The 19,046-nt window shown below is 37.4% G+C and overlaps 1 protein-coding gene across 6 annotated transcripts in view; it reads left to right on the plus strand.

Annotated features, from left to right (window-relative positions):
* Window positions 1-12,770, plus strand: part of TM2D1 (TM2 domain containing 1) — a 48,619-nt gene extending 35,849 nt beyond the window's left edge. For 3 of the 6 annotated variants that reach the window (XR_009493640.1, XM_059883960.1, XM_059883961.1), the window contains exon 7: window positions 10,928-11,055. Coding sequence is in view for 1 of the 6 variants with exons in the window: in NM_001079593.2 (NP_001073061.1) it covers window positions 10,928-11,038 (111 nt within the window). In the remaining 5 variants the exon portion in view is untranslated. 6 annotated transcript variants of the gene reach the window in all.
* Window positions 12,771-19,046: the final 6,276 nt, after the last annotated feature.

A 19,046-nucleotide genomic window follows, 5' to 3' on the forward strand; every position in this document is an offset into this window, starting at 1 on the left:
ATATAGTTATTCATAAGGCAGGTCTGAAAATTTTAAAACACTAATTTATGGAAGCAACAGTTAGAACTGGACATGGAACAACAGATTGGTTCCAAATAGGAAAACGAGTCCGTCAAGGCTGTGTATTGTCACCCTGCTTATTTAACTTATATGCAGAGTACATCATGAGAAACGCTGGACTGGAAGAAACGCCAGACTGGAAGAAACACAAGCTGGAATCAAGATTGCCGGGAGAAATGTTAATAACCTCGGATGTGCAGATGACACCACCCTTATGGCAGAAAGTGAAGAGGAACTAAAAAGCCTCTTGATGAAAGTGAAAGTGGAGAGTGAAAAAGTTGGCTTAAAGCTCAACATTCAGAAAACAAAGATCATGGCATCCGGTCCCATCACTTCATGAGAAATAGATGGGGAAACAGTGGAAACAGTGTCAGACTTTATTTTTTTGGGCTCCAAAATCACTGAAGATGGTGACTGCAGGCATGAAATTAAAAGACGCTTACTCCTTGGAAGGAAAGTTATGACCAACCTAGATAGCATATTGAAAAGCAGAGACATTACTTTGCCAACAAAGGTTCGTCTAGTCAAGGCTATGGTTTTTCCTGTGGTCATGTATGGCTGTGAGAGTTGGACTGTGAAGAAGGCTGAGCACCGAAGAATTGATGCTTTTGAAGTGTGGTGTTGGAGAAGACTCTTGAGAGTCCCTTGGACTGCAAGGAGATCCAAGCAGTCCATTCTGAAGGAGATCAGCCCTGGGATTTCTTTGGAAGGAATGATGCTAAAGCTGAAACTCCAGTACTTTGGCCACCTCATGTGAAGAGTTGACTCATTGGAAAAGACTCTGATGCTGGGAGGGATTGGGGCAGGAGGAGAAGGGGACGACAGAGGATGAGATGGCTGGATGGCATCACTGACCCGATGGACGTGAGTCTGAGTGAACTCCGGGAGTTGGTGATGGACAGGGAGGCCTGGCGTGCTGTGATTCATGGGGTCGGGAAGAGTCGGATACGACTGAGCGACTGAACTGAACTGATGCTTATATATATTCATACATATCGTGAAGGATAAATTAGGTAATTTGGTTTTTTTATCAGAAAAAATATGAGAATATTTGATTTTATTTAAACCTCTTTTCTCACTCACACAATGAACATTTTTAATTACATCAAAACCACTGATGTGTCCTTCACCAACAGAAAGAAAAGAAAATTTATTCTGTTAAGTAGAGACAAGACAGCCACAAATCAGAAAGATGAAGATGAGTAGAGGGAAAATGGAAATATGTGTTGGAATGTAGAAAGTTGTTAAAATGAAGTATGTCAAGATTCTTTGTGATAATTTTTAAAAATTCATTTTCATTCCTATCAACATTGCAGAGTAGATTTCCTTAAAAGACTATTAACTATATAAGTAGCAAAATATACAAAGCAATATAATCTCCAAGACAGTTTTAATTTTATAAATTTATTAAATATTTCATTAGTTTGGCATTTAATAAATGTAAGTTGGGGAACTTCCCAGGTGGTGCAGTAGTAAAGAATCCACATGCCAGCGCAGAAGACGCAAGAAGCCTGAGTTTAATCCCTGGATCAGGAAGATCCCTTGGAGTAGGAAATGGTAGCCCCCTCCAGTGTTCTTGCCTGGAAAATTCCATGGATAGAGGAGTCTGATAGGTTACAGTCCGTGGGGTTGCAAAGAGTCAGACACGACTGAGCCACTGAATACACACACATATGTAACTCATTTAACACTGGGTTATATATTGTTTTTGTATTATTTTTTTTAGCTTTTACACACCAGGTTTGATTTTTCACACATAAATTCCTTGAGAAAAAATATTTTTATTAATCTCTTGTAGTACTAATAGTATGCTTAACATATTCTCTCAAAATTTTTGCTGATTTGAGCTGAATGCAGTGTAACTTGTGAAAAGTATGTCTTTGTGCCAATTATAGGGAAGATAGGCTAAAAACGAAAGTTTTAAAAAAGTGAGTGCTTTTCTTTAGGTCTTTAAAGTTCTAAATTTCATAGGGCACATGAGCTAATGAACAAAAATAAAAGGTGGTATGATAAAGTATAAATAGTAGGTTTTATACCATAAGTGAAAATGACTTAGCGCCATTTAGGTATAAGTTGGGGTCCTTGCCCGAAAGAAACTTAGAATCTTACTCTCTCAGAAGTGTTGTGAGAATAACATCCCACTTATTATCAGAAATATCTCATTGGAGAAATTCTCTGGCAGTCCAATGGTTAGGACTCCATGCTCTCACTGCCAAGGACCTATTTGAGTCCATGATCCGGGAGCTAAAATCCCGTAAGCCATAAGCCATGTTGGGCAGCCTATCTATATCTATATCTATATCTATATCTATATCTATATCTATATCTATATATGTCTCCTTGGGAACTGCAGGCTGAAAATAAGAGTTATCTTGATTTATCTTGTCTAAATTCTTGAATTTTACTGAAATTTTAAGAGCCTAGGCTTTTCAGTTCAGAGCATAAATAAGATTCAGGTTATAGGTTCACTTCTGTGTAAGCCAGTTGATTTGGTCAAAGACATAACCTGTGCCCTTACTCCATGAAATACATGGTCTTGATCAAAAGAAGGACTAAATGTGTAATCACTCTAAATCTGTTTCCAGTACTGGAAATGTTGGTCAATGTCCTTGACAGTTCACTAGCTGTAGGACAGCAATATATAAAAACTGCTGCTGCTGCTGCTAAGTCGCTTCAGTCGTGTCCGACTCTGTGCGACCCCATAGATGGTAGCCCACCAGGCTCCCCTGTCCCTGGGATTCTCCAGGCAAGAACACTGGAGTGGGTTGCCATTTCCTTCTCCAATTCATGAAAGTGAAAAGTGAAAGTGAAGTCTCTCAGTCGCGTCCGACTCTTAGCGACCCCATGGACTGCAGCCCACCAGGCTCCTCCGTCCATGGAAGTTTCTAGGCAAGAGTACTGGAGTGGGGTGCCATTGCCTTCTCTGATATAAAAACTAAATACCAAATGTTCCAACAAGTTTTCTCTTATTTATTTAACTCTGGAGTGATATATTGAGGAAATGACCTGAAAAACTGAGGAAACTGATGATAATTTGGGTAGTCTCTACTTTGTCACATGATCTTAATTAGGTAGATTTCACTTAGTTCACTTACCTGTGGGCTGATTTTTATTTAGTGAATTAAAGGAATGTTCAAAAAACATAGTAGTCCTGAGACTGAGCCCAGTGATGTGTTTTCCTCAGGAGATAGAATGCTAAATCTTATTCATTTCTTGAGGAGTGATGTTTATAATGGTCATTTAGGATTAATACTAACCAGTGTTTAAGTCAAATGAAGTCAGGGGATCTGACTGTATAATTTCTGGCACTGTGTGGGAATTTTAGTGCTTAATTAAAATGTGAGTAATTAGATTTTTTAATGGTCTCATGTTAAAATTAACGACATAGAAGTCAGCTCTGGACACAAACATGTAATTTAACTTTTAAGAGAATGTGAATTTACTTCTTTGGAGAATTGGGATGGACACAGGTTGCATCATTATCCTCTAATTGCAGACAGCTGTGTCATTTTACTTTTTCACCAGGTTAATAGCTCTTCAGGAGATGATATGATCTTGCCAGTGTTAATATTTACATTCTTTATATGGAAGAAACTCTTAAATGGATTAGATAGTAAAATGATACATTGATAGAATTGCATGAAGTGTTTGTTTTTGTCCTTCACTCATTAATTCATCATAACATTTTAAATTTTAAGATATTTGAGTTATCTAAGCCATCTGACTTCAACAACAAGGCAAAGCCAGTAAGTAACTAAGGGATCACATCTGTTTGATAAAGTTTAGGTTTAAAAGTACTTACTGGTAACCAAAGAATGCTCAAACTATCACACAATTGCACTCATCTCACACACTAGTAAAGTGATGCTTAAAATTCTCCAAGCCAGGCTTCAGCAATATGTGAATTTCCAGAAGTTCAAGCTGGTTTTAGAAAAGGCAGAGGAACTAGAGATCAAATTGCCAACATCCGCTGGATCATGGAAAAAGCAAGAGAGTTCCAGAAAAACATCTATTTCTGCTTTATTGACTATGCCAAAACCTTTGACTGTGTGGATCACAATAAACTGGAAAATTCTGAAAGAGATAGGAAAACCAGACCACCTGACCTGCCGCTTGAGAAATCTGTATGCAGATCAGGAACAACAGTTAGAACGGGACATGGAACAACAGACTGGTTCCAAATAGGAAAAGGCATACATCAAGGCTATATATTGTCACCTGACTTATTTAACTTATATGCAGAGTACATCATGAGAAACACTGAGCTGGAGGAAGCACAAGCTGGAATCAAGATTGCCAGGAGAAACATCAGTAACCTCAGATACGCAGATGACACCACCCCTTATGGCAGAAAGTGAAGAAGAACTAAAGAGCCTCTTGATGAAAGTGAAAGAGGAGAGTGAAAAAGTTGGCTTAAAACTCAACATTCAGAAAACTGAGATCATGGTATCTGCTCCCATCACTTCATGGGAAATAGATGGGGAAACAGTGGAAACAGTGGCTGACTTCATCTTTTTGGGCTCCAAAATCACTGTAGATGGTGATTGCAGCCATGAAATTAAAAGATGCTTACTCCTTGGAAGGAAAGTTATGACCAACCTAGACAGCATATTAAAAAACAGAGACATTACTTTGCCGACAAAGGTCCATCTAATCAAGGCTATGGTTTTTCCAGTGGTCATGTATGGATGTGAAAGTTGAACTATAAAGAAAGCGAGCACAGAAGAATTGATGCTTTTGAACTGTGGTGTTGGAGAAGACTCTTGAGAGTCCCTTGGACTGCAAGGAGATCCAACCAGTCCATCCTAAAGGAAATCAGTCCTGGGTGTTCATTGGAAGGACTGATACGAAGCTGAAACTCCAATACTTTGGCCACCTGATGCAAAGAGCTGACTTATTGGAAAAGACCCTGATGTTGGGAAAGATTGAGGGCAGGAGGAGTCGGGGACAACAGAGGATGAGATGGTTGGATGGCATCACTGACTTAATGGACGTGGGTTTGGGTAAACTCCAGGAGTTGGTGATGGACAGGGAGGCCTGGCATGCTGCGGTTCATGGGGTTGTAAAGAGTTGGACACGACTTAGTGACTGAATTTAACTGAACTGGTAACCATCTTTTTTTCCTTTAACTTATTTTTGTTAGAATGCTAATTAAATATATAAAAACAAAAATACATTTTCTAGTAACAAAATCAAAAGTTTATAAATTACAAACAAAACTACAACATTACTAAAGTTCAAATAAAGTAAGCTCTTTTCTTTGTGGTAAAAAATATATATACAATACTAAATTTGCCATTTTAACCTGTTTAAGTGTACAGTTCTTTGGCATTAATTACATTTACAGTGTTATGCAGCTGTCTCCAGTATCTATTTCATCTCCCAAAACAGAAACTCTACATCCATTAAGCAGCAAGTCCTCTTTTCTCCATCCCCTAGTCACTGGTAACCTCCAATCTACTATATCCCAAAGAATTTGCTTGCTTTCTAGATATTTCATGTAAGTGGAATCATATACTGTTTGTCCTTTTATGTCTGGTTTATTTCACTTTGCACAGTGTTTTCAAGGTTCATTGATATTGTGGCATGTATCAGAATTTCATTCCTTTTTATGGCTGAATAATAACGTTCCATTGTACGTATATACCACATTTCTTTTATCCGTTCATCTGTTGATAGACACTTGGGTTGTTTCCACATTTTGGCTGTTGTGGATAATGCTGCAGTGAATATATGTGTACAAGTATCAGTTTAAGCCCTTATTCAGTTCTTTGAGGGTAACTACTTAGGAGAAGATAAACTTTGATATAAAGCTAATTGAAGAAAATATCTTCATGACATTAGATGGGTTGTCTTCTTAAACAAGATCCCAGAAACAAACCATAAAGAAAAAAATTATTTAATTTGATACATTAAAATTAAGAAATTTTAATCATTTCTAAAAAGGATACCATGGACTGACCAAATAACAGTTAATAGGCTGAGTTAAAGAACACTGTGGGGGATGTGGGCTCAGTTGCTCAGTCATGTCTGACTCTTTGCGACCCTATGGACTATAGCCTTCCAGGCTCCTTTTTTCATGGGATTCTCCAGGCAAGAATACTGGAGTGGGTTGCCATTTCCTCCTTCCCGGGATCTTCCTGACCCAGGGGTCAAACCCAGGTCTCCTACATCTTCTGCATTGCAGGCGGATTCTTTACTGCTTGAGCCACTGGGGACGCTAACAATAGGAATTTATATGTGAAATATGCAAATCAATAAGATAATAGGGAATTTAATAGTTAAATGAGCCCAGTAAACTAAAGGTGATTCACAAAATCACCCAAATAACTAATGTATATATAAAGAGGTACTTATTTACCCCCAAATGTTCATCCTTCTCTCCACCAGGGACAGGGGACAACTGTTGTAGTACTGTTTGTGGTAGGAGGAAGTTAGAATTAACCTAGATGTGGAGAATGGATATATGGATATATCCTCTGTAACACCAGGCAGCAGCTACAAGCACTTACCTGTTGTACATACAGCTACCATGGAAATGTCCTAACATCTTAGTGTACTGTGAAAATTGTTTGAAATTGAACAAGATCTACAACAGTATCATTTGGATAATTAAAAATGGATATCCAAAGAAAATAAAATGTTTTTCAAGAATAAATATCCAAGTCATATACCAAGTTAAATATATGCCCATTATTTGTGTGGGTACCTATGGGTGGGCGACTGGGATTATGGAGAATTATAGTGGAGATGTATGGATGTGAGAGTTGGACTATAAAGAAAGTTGAGCACCGAAGAATTGATGCTTTTGAACTGTGGTGTTGGAGAAGACTCTTGAGAGTCCCTTGGACTGCAAGGAGATCCAACCAGTCTATCCTGAAGGAGATCAGTCCTGGGTATTCATTGGAAGGACTGATGTTAAAGCTGAAACTCTAATACTTTGGCCACTTGATGCGAAGAGCTGACTCATTGGAAAAGACCCTGATGCTGGGACAGATTGAGGGCAGGAGGAGAAGGGGACGACAGAGGATGAGATGGTTGGATGGCATCATTGACTCGATGGACACGGGTTTGGGTAGACTCCGGGAGTTGGTGATGGACAGGGAGGCCTGGCGTGCTGCGGTTCATGGAGTCGCAAAGAGTCGGACACGATTGAGCGACTGAACTGATAGTGGAGATGAAAGATTAAGAACAGAAAAACAGGAAATTTAGTGATCACTGCTTAACATTCTTGACTTTCATGTGAACTTCTAGAGTTTTCTGACTTACTCTTCTTGCTATAGACTTTCCACCTATCGAAAAGCCTACTTCTTTAAGTAAACAATTCAAAGGTTTTCTTTTTTGCATTTAAGCTGCAAATAAAATTTCATGGTTGAAAACAATCAGAAATGACAGGAAAGAAGAAATTAAATTTCACCCAATTCCTCCAAACCACCACCAGCGATCTTCATAGAATAGGGGTGTGATAAGATGAAAGATGCCTGTATCAAATCCCCGGAACCTGTGAATATTGTCTTATTTGGAAAAAAGGGTCTCTGCAGATGTGATTAAATTAAGTATCTTGATATGAAGAGATTATTTTAGATTATCTGAATGGGCCAGATAATGACGTGTCATTGACACATGTCATTATCCAATGACATGTGTCCTTATAGGAGGACAGTAGAAAAAACACAGACACACACACAGTAAAGAAGGTGATGTGAAGACCTTCACCCTAAGAGATCAGGGTGATATGGCCACAAGCCAAGCAATGCCAAGGGGTGCCTTAGAATGGATTCTCCCCCACAGTCTCTGCAGGGCATGTGGCTTTACTGATACCTTGATTTTAGACCTAAGGGGCCCAGAACTGTGAGAGTAAATGTCTATTGTTTTAATCCACTGACTTTGTGGTTATTTGTTGCAGTAGCCTCAGGAAGCTCATATAGAAGGATATGAAGTTGCTTTCTTGTGGCGTTAGGGCTTCTCACACAAGATACGTTAACACCTCTTTGTATAGAATAGCTTTTCACAGCAGAGTGGCTCTCCTGATTCCCCTCTTGGAAGATGAAGACCTGTAGCAACCTACTGGTCCATTAATTGTTAAGTGGTCTTTCTTCTCCCCATAGACTTCAGAAATCTGCCCCAGTTTATCAGACAGAAATACTTCATGAAGTAGAATTTGGCTTCAGGCTATTTCTTAGCAGGCAAATAAGCATAATTTTAGGGTTCATACTTTGTTGTCAGTGAACAGATGGCCGTACATCTTCTATACCAAGAATCGGGAGATTTGGTAGTTCTAAGATTTGTTAATTTAGAACTTAAAGACCCAAATCCTTTATTCCCTCCTTCCCTTCCTTCTCTCCCTCTTTTCTTCCATTCTTCCTTCCTTCCCTTTGCTATCTTCAGTTCCATTGATTAGGATCACTTCTTGTATCGTTACTTTCAGAGGTGGAAAAACACCTTTTTCCTCACACACACCTTCTTAAAAGCAGATAAGCCTCCCATTGAACTTGTCTCATAGATTATCATCTCACCGGTGATTGATTACATGCCCAGGCTGAATCAAATCTGTGGAAAGAGGATCTACCACAATAGAACCAGTTGTTGAGGAGCCAGAATTACAAAGTTTGAAGGGAAAGAAATACTATAATAAGATTGCTAAATTATATACAAAATTGGACCATGTATTACCAGGTAATAAAACTGTAATCTTTAGGGCTAACTTATCTACAGGACAGGGGGAACAAAAGACCAAGACAATATCATATCATTCTTCTATGTGTTAACTGCTAACTTGCCAAGACTGTAAAACATCTAGGCCCTAATCAGTTTTTAGTTAAATAGTTATATTTCCTGAGAAAGTCAAGTGAGCCGTGGGCGGACTTATTAGAAATGCATGATAGTAAAAGGCTATCCAATCATCTTTTTTCCTTATTTTCAACTTTTGAAATCTTTTTTTTTTTTTTGACAGAAGTAAGTGAGAGTGTCAGAGGAGATGGCATAGGAAGAAAAAGATAATAGGGCAAAGGCCTTGTTCCAATCTACGCACATGTTCCAGGTTAGGCCAGTTTTTAACCACGTGATTTAACCTATTTCTACTTGCTAGGCTTTCCTTTTTCTTTGTTTCTTTTGTAGAGTCTCAAAACGTTGTAAATTCTAGTCACCCATTCCTTTCTTTCTTTGCTTAATATACATACTAGTTTCCTCTGTGACTTTGCCATTGAAAATCTTTTAATTTTTATGTAAATTCAGTAATCACATTCATAAATGTCAAGACAAAGCAATTTGATCTTTGGAGGAAGTTCAAGTACATGATAGCACCTAGCAAGGTATCTGGTATTATTTGAATACTAACATTTATAGTTCACTAGAATAAACTCCCTGTTGGCAGATTGTCTTATTCACTGTTCTGTGTATAATGTCTAGCATGGTGCCTGGACTGTAGGAATTAACTATTTGTTGAATAGCCTTTAAAACCAAATTTATCTTTAAAATGATGAATGCTCTATAGTAGTGTTCTTTAAACTCTGGTTGCATAACCCCTAAAAGAATTTTTTTCTTAAGAAAACCCCTATCCTCACATGTTTCAAGTTGACATTTTCAGTTTTCCATCATAAGCTTAAAAAGTTGCAAAGAATATCATTTCTAGTTTGCAAATATTGACATATTTAAATAAAACTGTTACATTCGTTTTAAAATGTATCCACAGAACACAAATAGCATAGAATTTAAAATACCCACTTAATGTAATTATTTATATATAATTTGATCAAAATAGCATAAACATGTTACAGATATTAGCAAATAATTTGTAAGCTAAAAAAAAGTCAAATTTTACTAGGGATGCATCTTTTAAACAAGTAACAGAGAGTATTTTTGGACTCTTGATTAAAAGACATCCCTGGCTCCAATATTTTGAATTATCCCCTTCTTTGACATATCAGAGATTTTTGTACCTCAAGGCAATATGCCATCATGAGACTCAGTGTATTTTGATGGGGGAGGTATGCTTTACTGTTGTCAAGTTGGAGAAAGGACCACAGGGAAAGGGAAGTGGGCTTGGGACCTAGCATGATGCTTTTATTCTAGTGTGATATCAGGTGGATCATTTTCACAAAGAGTATTTATGTGAATTAAGGATCTCAAAATGGATTCCCTTGCAGCTATCTGGGCCTGCATATACCTTTGTAAATCCCTGTGTACCCCTAAGGCTGCAGTTTGAAGATTATTATCTTAAAGGATAAGTTGTAGAGATCATGTTAAGTGGATTGTCACAAATGTGATTATATGGACAAGACTCTTTTGATGAGTGTGTGTGTTTGTGTGTGTGTGTGTGAGTGAGTTTATTTCTTCCTTTTCCATTCCATGTGGTTCTGGTAGGACTGTCAGTCATATTACATCATCTCCCAGAGGGAGCCTGGCTTGGCCAATATTAATCCTATTCCCTTGGATACAGTAATTTGTTCAGCAACAGGCATAAAAACCAGGCACATCCGTCAAAGTTCTTCCCTGAAATTGATGTATATACACTGAGGAAGAAAATTTTATATTCTGTTGGAAACTGCCAAGATATGTATCTAGAAGTTGGCAATCAATTGGGAACACGTGTCTGGAATAAAGGCAGGGAAGCCAAACCAAGGGCCTCATGTGGTGTGGCATTTCAGTTCTTGAGGCCTTAGTTCCCCCAGCTCTCTTAATCCTGTGAGCTTCCCCAGTGCCCTTTTCAGCTGCATGAACTACTAAATTACTTTTTTTGCTTGAGTTAGTTTAAGTTATATTTCTGGTGCTACTGAAGTAATTTTATTAACACCTGAGAGAAGTAAACTCAAAATATTTTTAAAGTATCTTCTGTAAAATGGGTAATTTGCAAACTTTTCTCTTCTAGATTGTTGGACCTTCAGATGGAAGTAGTTACATTATAGATTACTATGGAACCAGACTTACAAGACTGAGTATTACCAATGAGACATTTAGGAAAACACAGTTATATCCATGAATATTGTTTAAAAGAAACAGTAAGTGATATATATATGTAATCTTACTTATCTGTATAAAATTATGAGAATTTGAGAACCTGGGGAGATTTAAGAGATCGTCTAGTGTTGTAAACCTGTATTTTTGTTTATCAGGAAATGCAGGTTTAACTTTTTATAAAGCATTTTTGTATATGCACATAGCTCTTGCAGTTCACAATTCATATTGCTGCTTTGTAGTGAATATAGTTAAAGGACAAAGTTCACAATAAAAAAACAACATCAAAACAAAAAGAGCCCAAAGGTTTATATAATCGTTATGATGAAAGTATGTGTTATAGATAATAAAGCATGTTTTTTCTACTGTCCATCCTTCTTAGGATCAGTATGATCTTTAAACTTCATTCTTCTCTTCTTCTTTCCTAAACCTGAAAGTTGATGGAGTTTCAACCCTGAAACTGTTACAAGTACTTATTTTAACCTGAAGTTTGGTCCTGCCCACAAAAATTATTAATCGGCCTTAGAACTGTCTAGCAGCTTTCAGTAAGGCAGAGAGACACAGGCTGGATGTTTTGGCGCAGTCATAATCCTAGGATTTTCAGTCGACTCTGTTTCAGAGAGAGCTTCTGGAGGCCAGGAAGAGAATAATCATTCACTTTCTGTGTTTCGTGTATAAATAGGATATGAAGTATAATTTTGCCATTAGGGTAGATTTTTTTATTTTCTCCCAATAAAATTATGAGATATGCTTTCTAGTTATTGTCCTGAAGATTGAACAGTGACAGATCTTTCCTTATAAAGTATAAGAGCCCTTGGGTTTAAAATTGAAACAAAGCATAGCGAGCCATCTGCCTCTCCTTACCAGGGAGGAAATTGAGACCTAAGGAAGCTGAGACTAAGATAGACAGCTAATCAATACAAAACAGAGTCTAGAACCTAGGCCTTCTGTGCCTTCCCTGGTGGTTCCCCACTTCCCACCCCAGCCCCCAATGACTACCTCATTTTGTATTAAGTATTTTCATTTTGGGAATTGTTACTACTACTTTATGAGAAGGACTGTGTCATTTCACATAACCTTATTTTCACATGTAAATTGTTGTTTCTCTTTTTAAAGTATATAGACTGTTTTAAAGTTATAATGTGTAAAAAGTAAGCAAATGTAATTTAAAAAACAGTACCATTTTCTGCAGCCTGTTATAAAAACATTTAATTGAGATTCCAGACCCAAATTTAAAACTTGAAGGGCCCATTGAGAAGGCATATCTCTGCGTTATCGTTCATATAATTTCCAGCAGTACTTACAGAAGTGTTCCCAGTGTGAAACAAAATGTTTTGAATTACTGAAGCATTAAAACATGCATCTATAAAAACCTCATTAGATTCTTTTAAAAGATTGTGTTTTAACATTTTTTTTTTCTTTTCTGTTTTAGGATTTGGGCCTCCTTGATTTTAATAGAGAACTCTCAATATATAAAACTTCCAGATTTTCCTTTTTCTTTCTTCAAATACCACTTTATGGATGCTTTTATATTTTTGTTGTTGTCGATGTCTTTGTTTTGTTGGTTTTCGTTAAAAACATATTGTTCTGAGATTTATTTAATAGAACTTATTTGAGAACTGTATGATAATAGAGTCTTTCTTAGGCTGCTGTCTCTATGAGATAGATAGTTGATTATCCTGATATTAATGTCTTTTCCAAAGGCAAGTCACCACTTGTCCTTTTCGCTTCTGAAAAATAAAAAGTTTGACTTATTCACATTTTTTAGTGCTTTTTTATTAAGAAAACCATCTTAAATGTTGAATGTTGCTGTCTTCTGTATTTTGATCCTTCAAAGCAGTTAATCCACGGTGGGAACAAATACCATTTATATTGCTTGGGGTTGCAGTCCTGTATATGACCACCTACCTGTTTTTTTTTTTGTAGCTTTCAGATCTGTCTTTACTTTGGTATCCAGGGAGCTAAAGATCTTCAGGGAGTCTGAAACTTTGATGCACCATGGATACTTCTGGCAGTGATTCAGGGCTCTGAAGTGTGAACTTTTTCCTTTTTGCTTTAGAAGTGATGCACTAACTTTTGGAGGGACCAGATGCTTACTCATGTAGCTCAGTGTGGTTATATTTGAAGCTGGATGGACAAGGTGGGAACACCAAGCAGATGATTAATGTCTTCCATCTGTTAGCACTGCCCGGCAGATGCCGGCACAAGTGTCTTAGGTGATGCACCAGCGTCTCGGGGAAGCAGCATTTGTACGTCAGCACTGGTTTTCTTTACTGTGTTCAGAGGGTTTTAAGAAGATGGAAATACATGAAATGTTATGTCTCCATAATACTGTCATATCTTACTTTAGTAACAGGCATACCAATTTCAAAATTACTGGGATCTGGGCTTCTCAAAAGTAAAAACCATAATCTTTCATCACTCATCTCACTCAAAAATATACAGTATAGTACAGTTAGCTCACTAATGTGTTAGTCATACAGTAACAGCTTCTCCAGTTGGTGGGAGATTATTAAGTTTTGATACAAGAAGTGAATTTGGATTAATTCCTCATATATGTCAAGAGGGGTCCCTGGCTTTTCATTAATAAAAATACTGAGTGTCTGTCATGGAGGAGGAGCTGTTCTAGATTCTAGACTGCAGCAGGGAACAGAACACAAACATCTCTGCTGTTAGGAGTTTGTATTTCCTTGGGCTCACTTTTTCACAGTGGTATTTTTGGCCTCGGTTAAGCTAGATGCCCATGTTTTAGTATTGCCTCATTCCTTTGCTTGCAGACAGTGCTTTGAAGTTTACTTCAGGATCACTTCATCTCAGATTTTAAAGTATGTAGGGTTTCCACAGCTACATCAGTTCAATTATATGAGAAATACCTGCAGTCAGATCTTCAAACACTATTCAGCACTATATTATCATGGCTATTTGTTAGTAGTGTGTGTAGGAATTGTATGTCAAGGCCTCTGTATGAGATGTTTTATTTGATAACCCTGCTCTTAGGACAGTGGCCAAAACTGTGAGATGGATTAGCTCAATCATTCCTGGGATTACTCCTAAACCCTCTAGAGTAAAATGGGAAGGATTCTTTCAATGCTATAGAAACAGTGTTCTACAGAAGCATTTACAAGTTGTACTGTGAAAGTCCTCAGTTGTGGTCCACTCTTTGCAACCCCATGGACTGTAGCCCCCAGCCCAGGCTCCTCTGTCCATGGGAATTCTCCAGGCAAGAATACTGGAGTGGGTTGCCATGCCCTTCTGCAGGGGTTTTCCCAACCCAGGGATCAAACCCAGGGATTGAACCCATGTCTCCCGCATTGAGGGCTGATTCTTTACCAACTGAGCTGCCAGGGAAGCCCAAGAATACTGCACTGGGTAACCTGTCACTTCTCCAGGGGATCTTCCCAACCCAGGAATCGAACCAGGGTCTCCTGCATTGCAGGTGGATTCTTTACCAACTGAGTTACTGGAGAAGTCCTACAAATTGTACGACTTTAGCCTGAAAAGATGAATACAATTTCCAGAAGTACCTCTTTACCCAGAAAGATTTCTTTCCTCCACTGTATTAAACTAAAGGACTGCTAAGATTTCAAAGATTCTGTTATGTCTACAGCCAGCATTTTTTTCATGAGACCTCTAAGACTATAAGAAATATTAGTTTTGACAGTTTGTTTTATAAAAAATTTCTGTGTCTTTTTCTTATATTTTAACCTAGATGCTTAAGGCTGAGTTAGGTTGTTATTATACTGATAGGCAGCCAGAAAGCTAAAATAGATAGAAACTAGCAAAAAAAAAAAGAAAAATCAGTTCCTAAAGAGTGCAAGTCTAAGATATTAGACTTAACATCCTCTTTCTCATTCAAATACCTTAAATGTAGATATTCCCCAGAGTGCTGGCACTTTCCTTCTTTGTCTCATTAAATCAGAATCCATTTTGCTTTTTTCTATTTACAAAGTTAATACAACCTTAATATAGAAATTTTAGGGAAAGACCAAAAAGTACAAAGAAAAAAGAATTTATTCCACAGCTCAAAGTTAACAATGATAATATTTTTATGTATGTTCTAGTAGTTTTTCCATGCATGTATTTTCATTTTTCTTCACAAAAATGAAATATTACCCATACTGTTTTGTAGCTTGCTTCTTTGTATTAGAAATATTTTCTATTTCAATAAATAATCTTTTACAAAGTTATTTATAATGGCTGCTGAGTATGCCATGTCTGTATCATTATTTATGTAATTCTGTATTATGTATTTAACTTATTTTAATAAATGAACAATGTACATTTCCAATTTTTTCCTCTAGAATTGTTATTCTTAGTTTAAAAGTAATCATATATTAAAGTTTTGATACATACATCTAGTCTTAGTGAACCAGGGAAATAGAGAAAGAATGAAGTAAAATAGCCCAAACCCAAACAACACCGAAGTCAACTCTTAATTATTCTTGTGCAGACTAACTACAGACAAATGCTGCAGAGCTCTGCAGCCACTCCCTTGCTCTACAGTTAGACCACTGCTTACCAGTGCTGATTGCTGCCCTTAACATCCCATGGGCTGGAGAAGAAAAGCCAAACTTTGAGAGCAGGATTGCTGCTAGAAAAAGGAAGCTGGGTGTGGGTATTGGGGAATGGTAGCAGATCTGTCGTTAATATTTTGCACAGGATGTCATATAGTTGACTGAATTATCTAATTGCCCTCTTCATGATGAGAGGCAAAGATTTTTAAGGAGTACATAGGAAGCTCATTCATAATGGTCTTTATTCTGTGCTGCTGAGAGGGGAGAGATGGGGAGGTAAATTTGGAAAATGAGAAACGTTACTGATTAGGAATGAATAAAAATTATGTACAGCACCATGTACAGCACCAAGTACCCAAAAGAGTCCTGGAATAGTGTTTTTGTAGTTGAGTTAATCATCATGGTGCTCATTCCTGTATCTTTTAAAACAGAGCCTAATTCTTAGTAAAGGTAGCAATGCTCTTAAAGCCAGTCTTTGATGAAGAAACAATGTTATTTCCTATCTTAGAAAATATGTTTTTAAAGAAAAATATTTATTGAAACATTAAGGCTTAAAATCAAATTTTCAAGAAGATTTTGTTAAAAGTTCCTTTTACAAGGACTTTATATAATATATTATTCTAAGCTCTATGTTTTGTTTAGCTGCTAAGTTGTGTCAGATTCTTTTTGCAACCCCACAGACTGTAACCCACCAGGCTCTTCTGTCCATGGGATTTCCCAGGAAAGGATACTGGAGCAAATTGCCAAGTCCTTCTCCAGGGGATCTCCCCAACCCAGGTATCAAACCCAAGTCTCCTGCATCTCCTGCATTGGCAGGGAGATTCTTTATCACTAAGCCATCAAATTGAGTCCCACAAAGATTGAATCTCTTGACCAAGGTCATGAAATAGTACAATCAGGATTTAAATCCATGTCTATTAACTGCTATACTCCTGCAATGCGATAATTAACAATCATCTCATTCTTTGAAATACACTGCTAATGATTGTGTACTGCAGATTTTTTTTAGTATGTTGTTAAATGTTTTCAGTGAGGATGGGATTATCTCCCTATACTGAGTCTTTTAAAAAGAAAAAAAAAACTTACTCAAATTTCTCAACTTTACATCATGCAAATACAAAAGTGTTTTATGAATATTAAGACTATGATATGGCAGTGATTATTGTCAGAGATCTAAAGATGCTGTTGTGCTGTGCTGTGCTTAGTCACTTAGTCATGTCTGACTCTTTGTGACCCCGTCGACTGTAACCCACCAGGCTCCTCTGTCTATGGCAATTCTCCAGGCAAGAATACTGGAGTGGGTTGCCATGCCCTCTTCCATGGGATCTTCCCAACCCAGGGATCAAACCCAGGTCTCCTGCATTGCAGACAGATTCTTTACCAGCTGAGCTACCAGGGAAGTCCAAAGATGCTGTTAGCCTCATCTGATGTTGGCAGCACTTTCTAGACCAAAATTCTCATTATGTGTGTGTGACAGCAGGAGAGATGTTAGATAGAACCATACTGTCACGTTCTGCTTAGTGTTGCTGAGGTCAGATGAAACTAGAGGCATGTGGGTGGTTGGATTGCAGCTGAATTTTATTTAGTTTTTTTTTTTTTCCAGCTTATCTGAACTTCTAAAACTTCTACAGTAAACATGCATTATTTGCATGTATGTATTTGGCACCATAAATAATAGTATGTGTTGTTGTTATTGTTTAGTCACTAAGCTGTGTCCAACTCTTTTGGGACCCAATGGACTATATAGCCTGCCAGGGTCCCCTGTCCATGGGATTTCCCAGGCAAGAATACTGGAGTAGGTTGCCATTTCCTTCTCCAGGGGATCTTCCCGACTCAGGGTTTGAACTTGCAGCTCCTGCTTTGCAGGCAGATTCTTTACCGCTGAGCCAGCAGGAAGTCCCTAATTGTATGGGTAAATTAGAACAAAGAGCTCAAGAAAATTTTGTTCTCTTCTCCTTCCTTTTCAAGATACACTTACCCTGATTTCTAATGTGATTCTGACTTTAAAGAATAGGGGGGTTCAGGATGGGGAACAGATGTACACCCATGACTGATTCATGTTGATGTATGGCAAAAACCACTACAATATTGTAAAGTAATTAGCCTCCAATTAAAATAAATTTATATTAAAAATTAATAATTAATTTAAAAATTAAAAAATAAAGAATAGATACATGTAAAAGAAAAAGGCAGATCTAACACCTGATATCAAAGGTTTGTCACCCCAGCAGCACAGTTTGTTGAGAAAAGCACAGAATTTGGAATCAGGCCTGAGTTGTCTCCTGTCTTTACAACTAGTGTCGTTACTGTCACAGTTCTGAGGCCATCTGTCTTCATATAAATAGGGATAATAATACCAGTTAATGTTGAGAGGTTAAGATGACATAGATAATAGTCACTATTTATTAAGTATATTTTAAAGGAATGGAATGATGGCATTAGACTTTGAGGAATTCCATCTGAAATTTGCAAAGGTTCCTTACACTGAGGCGGTGGTTATACCCTCAGTAAAATATCAGTGGACTTTAAAATTCCTTCTACGGAAGAAATGTGGGATGTGTTCTTTAAACATTGTTTACCTACATTTTTCTTATCTCCAGTTATCATTATCTGTAGCTACTCTGTGCAATAAGGGCCCCAAATGCCTCTTTTCTCAGGAAAGTAGTCTTACTGGCCTGTGCATTGCTTCAAGACTCTCCTGACTAAGAGAAGGCTGCAGTGTTGCAGATTTTGTTTTTGTTGCTTTTTAATCTGAAGTTCTCTGAAGATATTTATCTAATAAATTTAGAAATGTTGCTATGAAGCAGCTGTTCAGTCTACTTTCAGCCTAAATTAAGGTTAATTGCAAGCAATCGCTGTGCATACAACAGAATGTTGCTTTTAACCTGTCAATGTTATCAGAATATGCCAAGCATGTGGAGATTAAGACTTGAAAAATGATTAAGGTTAGAGCTATTTGGACTGCATATGCCAAAGAAAAACGTTGTTTTACCAGAACACTTTAGAAAGTGTGTAGTGTTTGAACTTTTAATCATGTGAGCTAATTTTATATTTAAGAGAGTATGATTATAGAGGCTCATGGTCCCATCTTTGATTTTCAGACATACCTCAAAATTTAAAGACTTATTGGAATTGTGAAATTCATGTACTATTGTAGCACAAGAAACATTAGGAGGAACGGCATGTCTTCTTTATAGGATTATGATTGAGTGGTCTGAGACATCATATAAATTAAGTGCAGCAAGTCTTGAAAAAGGTGTTCAAAAAATGAATTCATTGTTTATTAATTCTCCGCTATTTATTGACCTACTGTGTGTCCCTTCTGCTCCTGCTTCCTACTATATATTCTTCACACCAACAGCCAAATGATGAAAGCAAATCCAGAAGGTGTTGCTTTTCTCCCAAATCTCCAATCCTCCTCCAGTTCTCCTGTCCTTCAAATGTGCCAAACAGGTTCCCCACCTCAAGATTTTCATCCTGACTCTTTCCTTTGCCTGGAGTGCTCTTTTTCAGGTTTTT

This window comes from Bos taurus, chromosome 3 (genome assembly GCF_002263795.3).
Source record: "Bos taurus isolate L1 Dominette 01449 registration number 42190680 breed Hereford chromosome 3, ARS-UCD2.0, whole genome shotgun sequence".
Lineage (NCBI taxonomy): Eukaryota > Metazoa > Chordata > Mammalia > Artiodactyla > Bovidae > Bos > Bos taurus.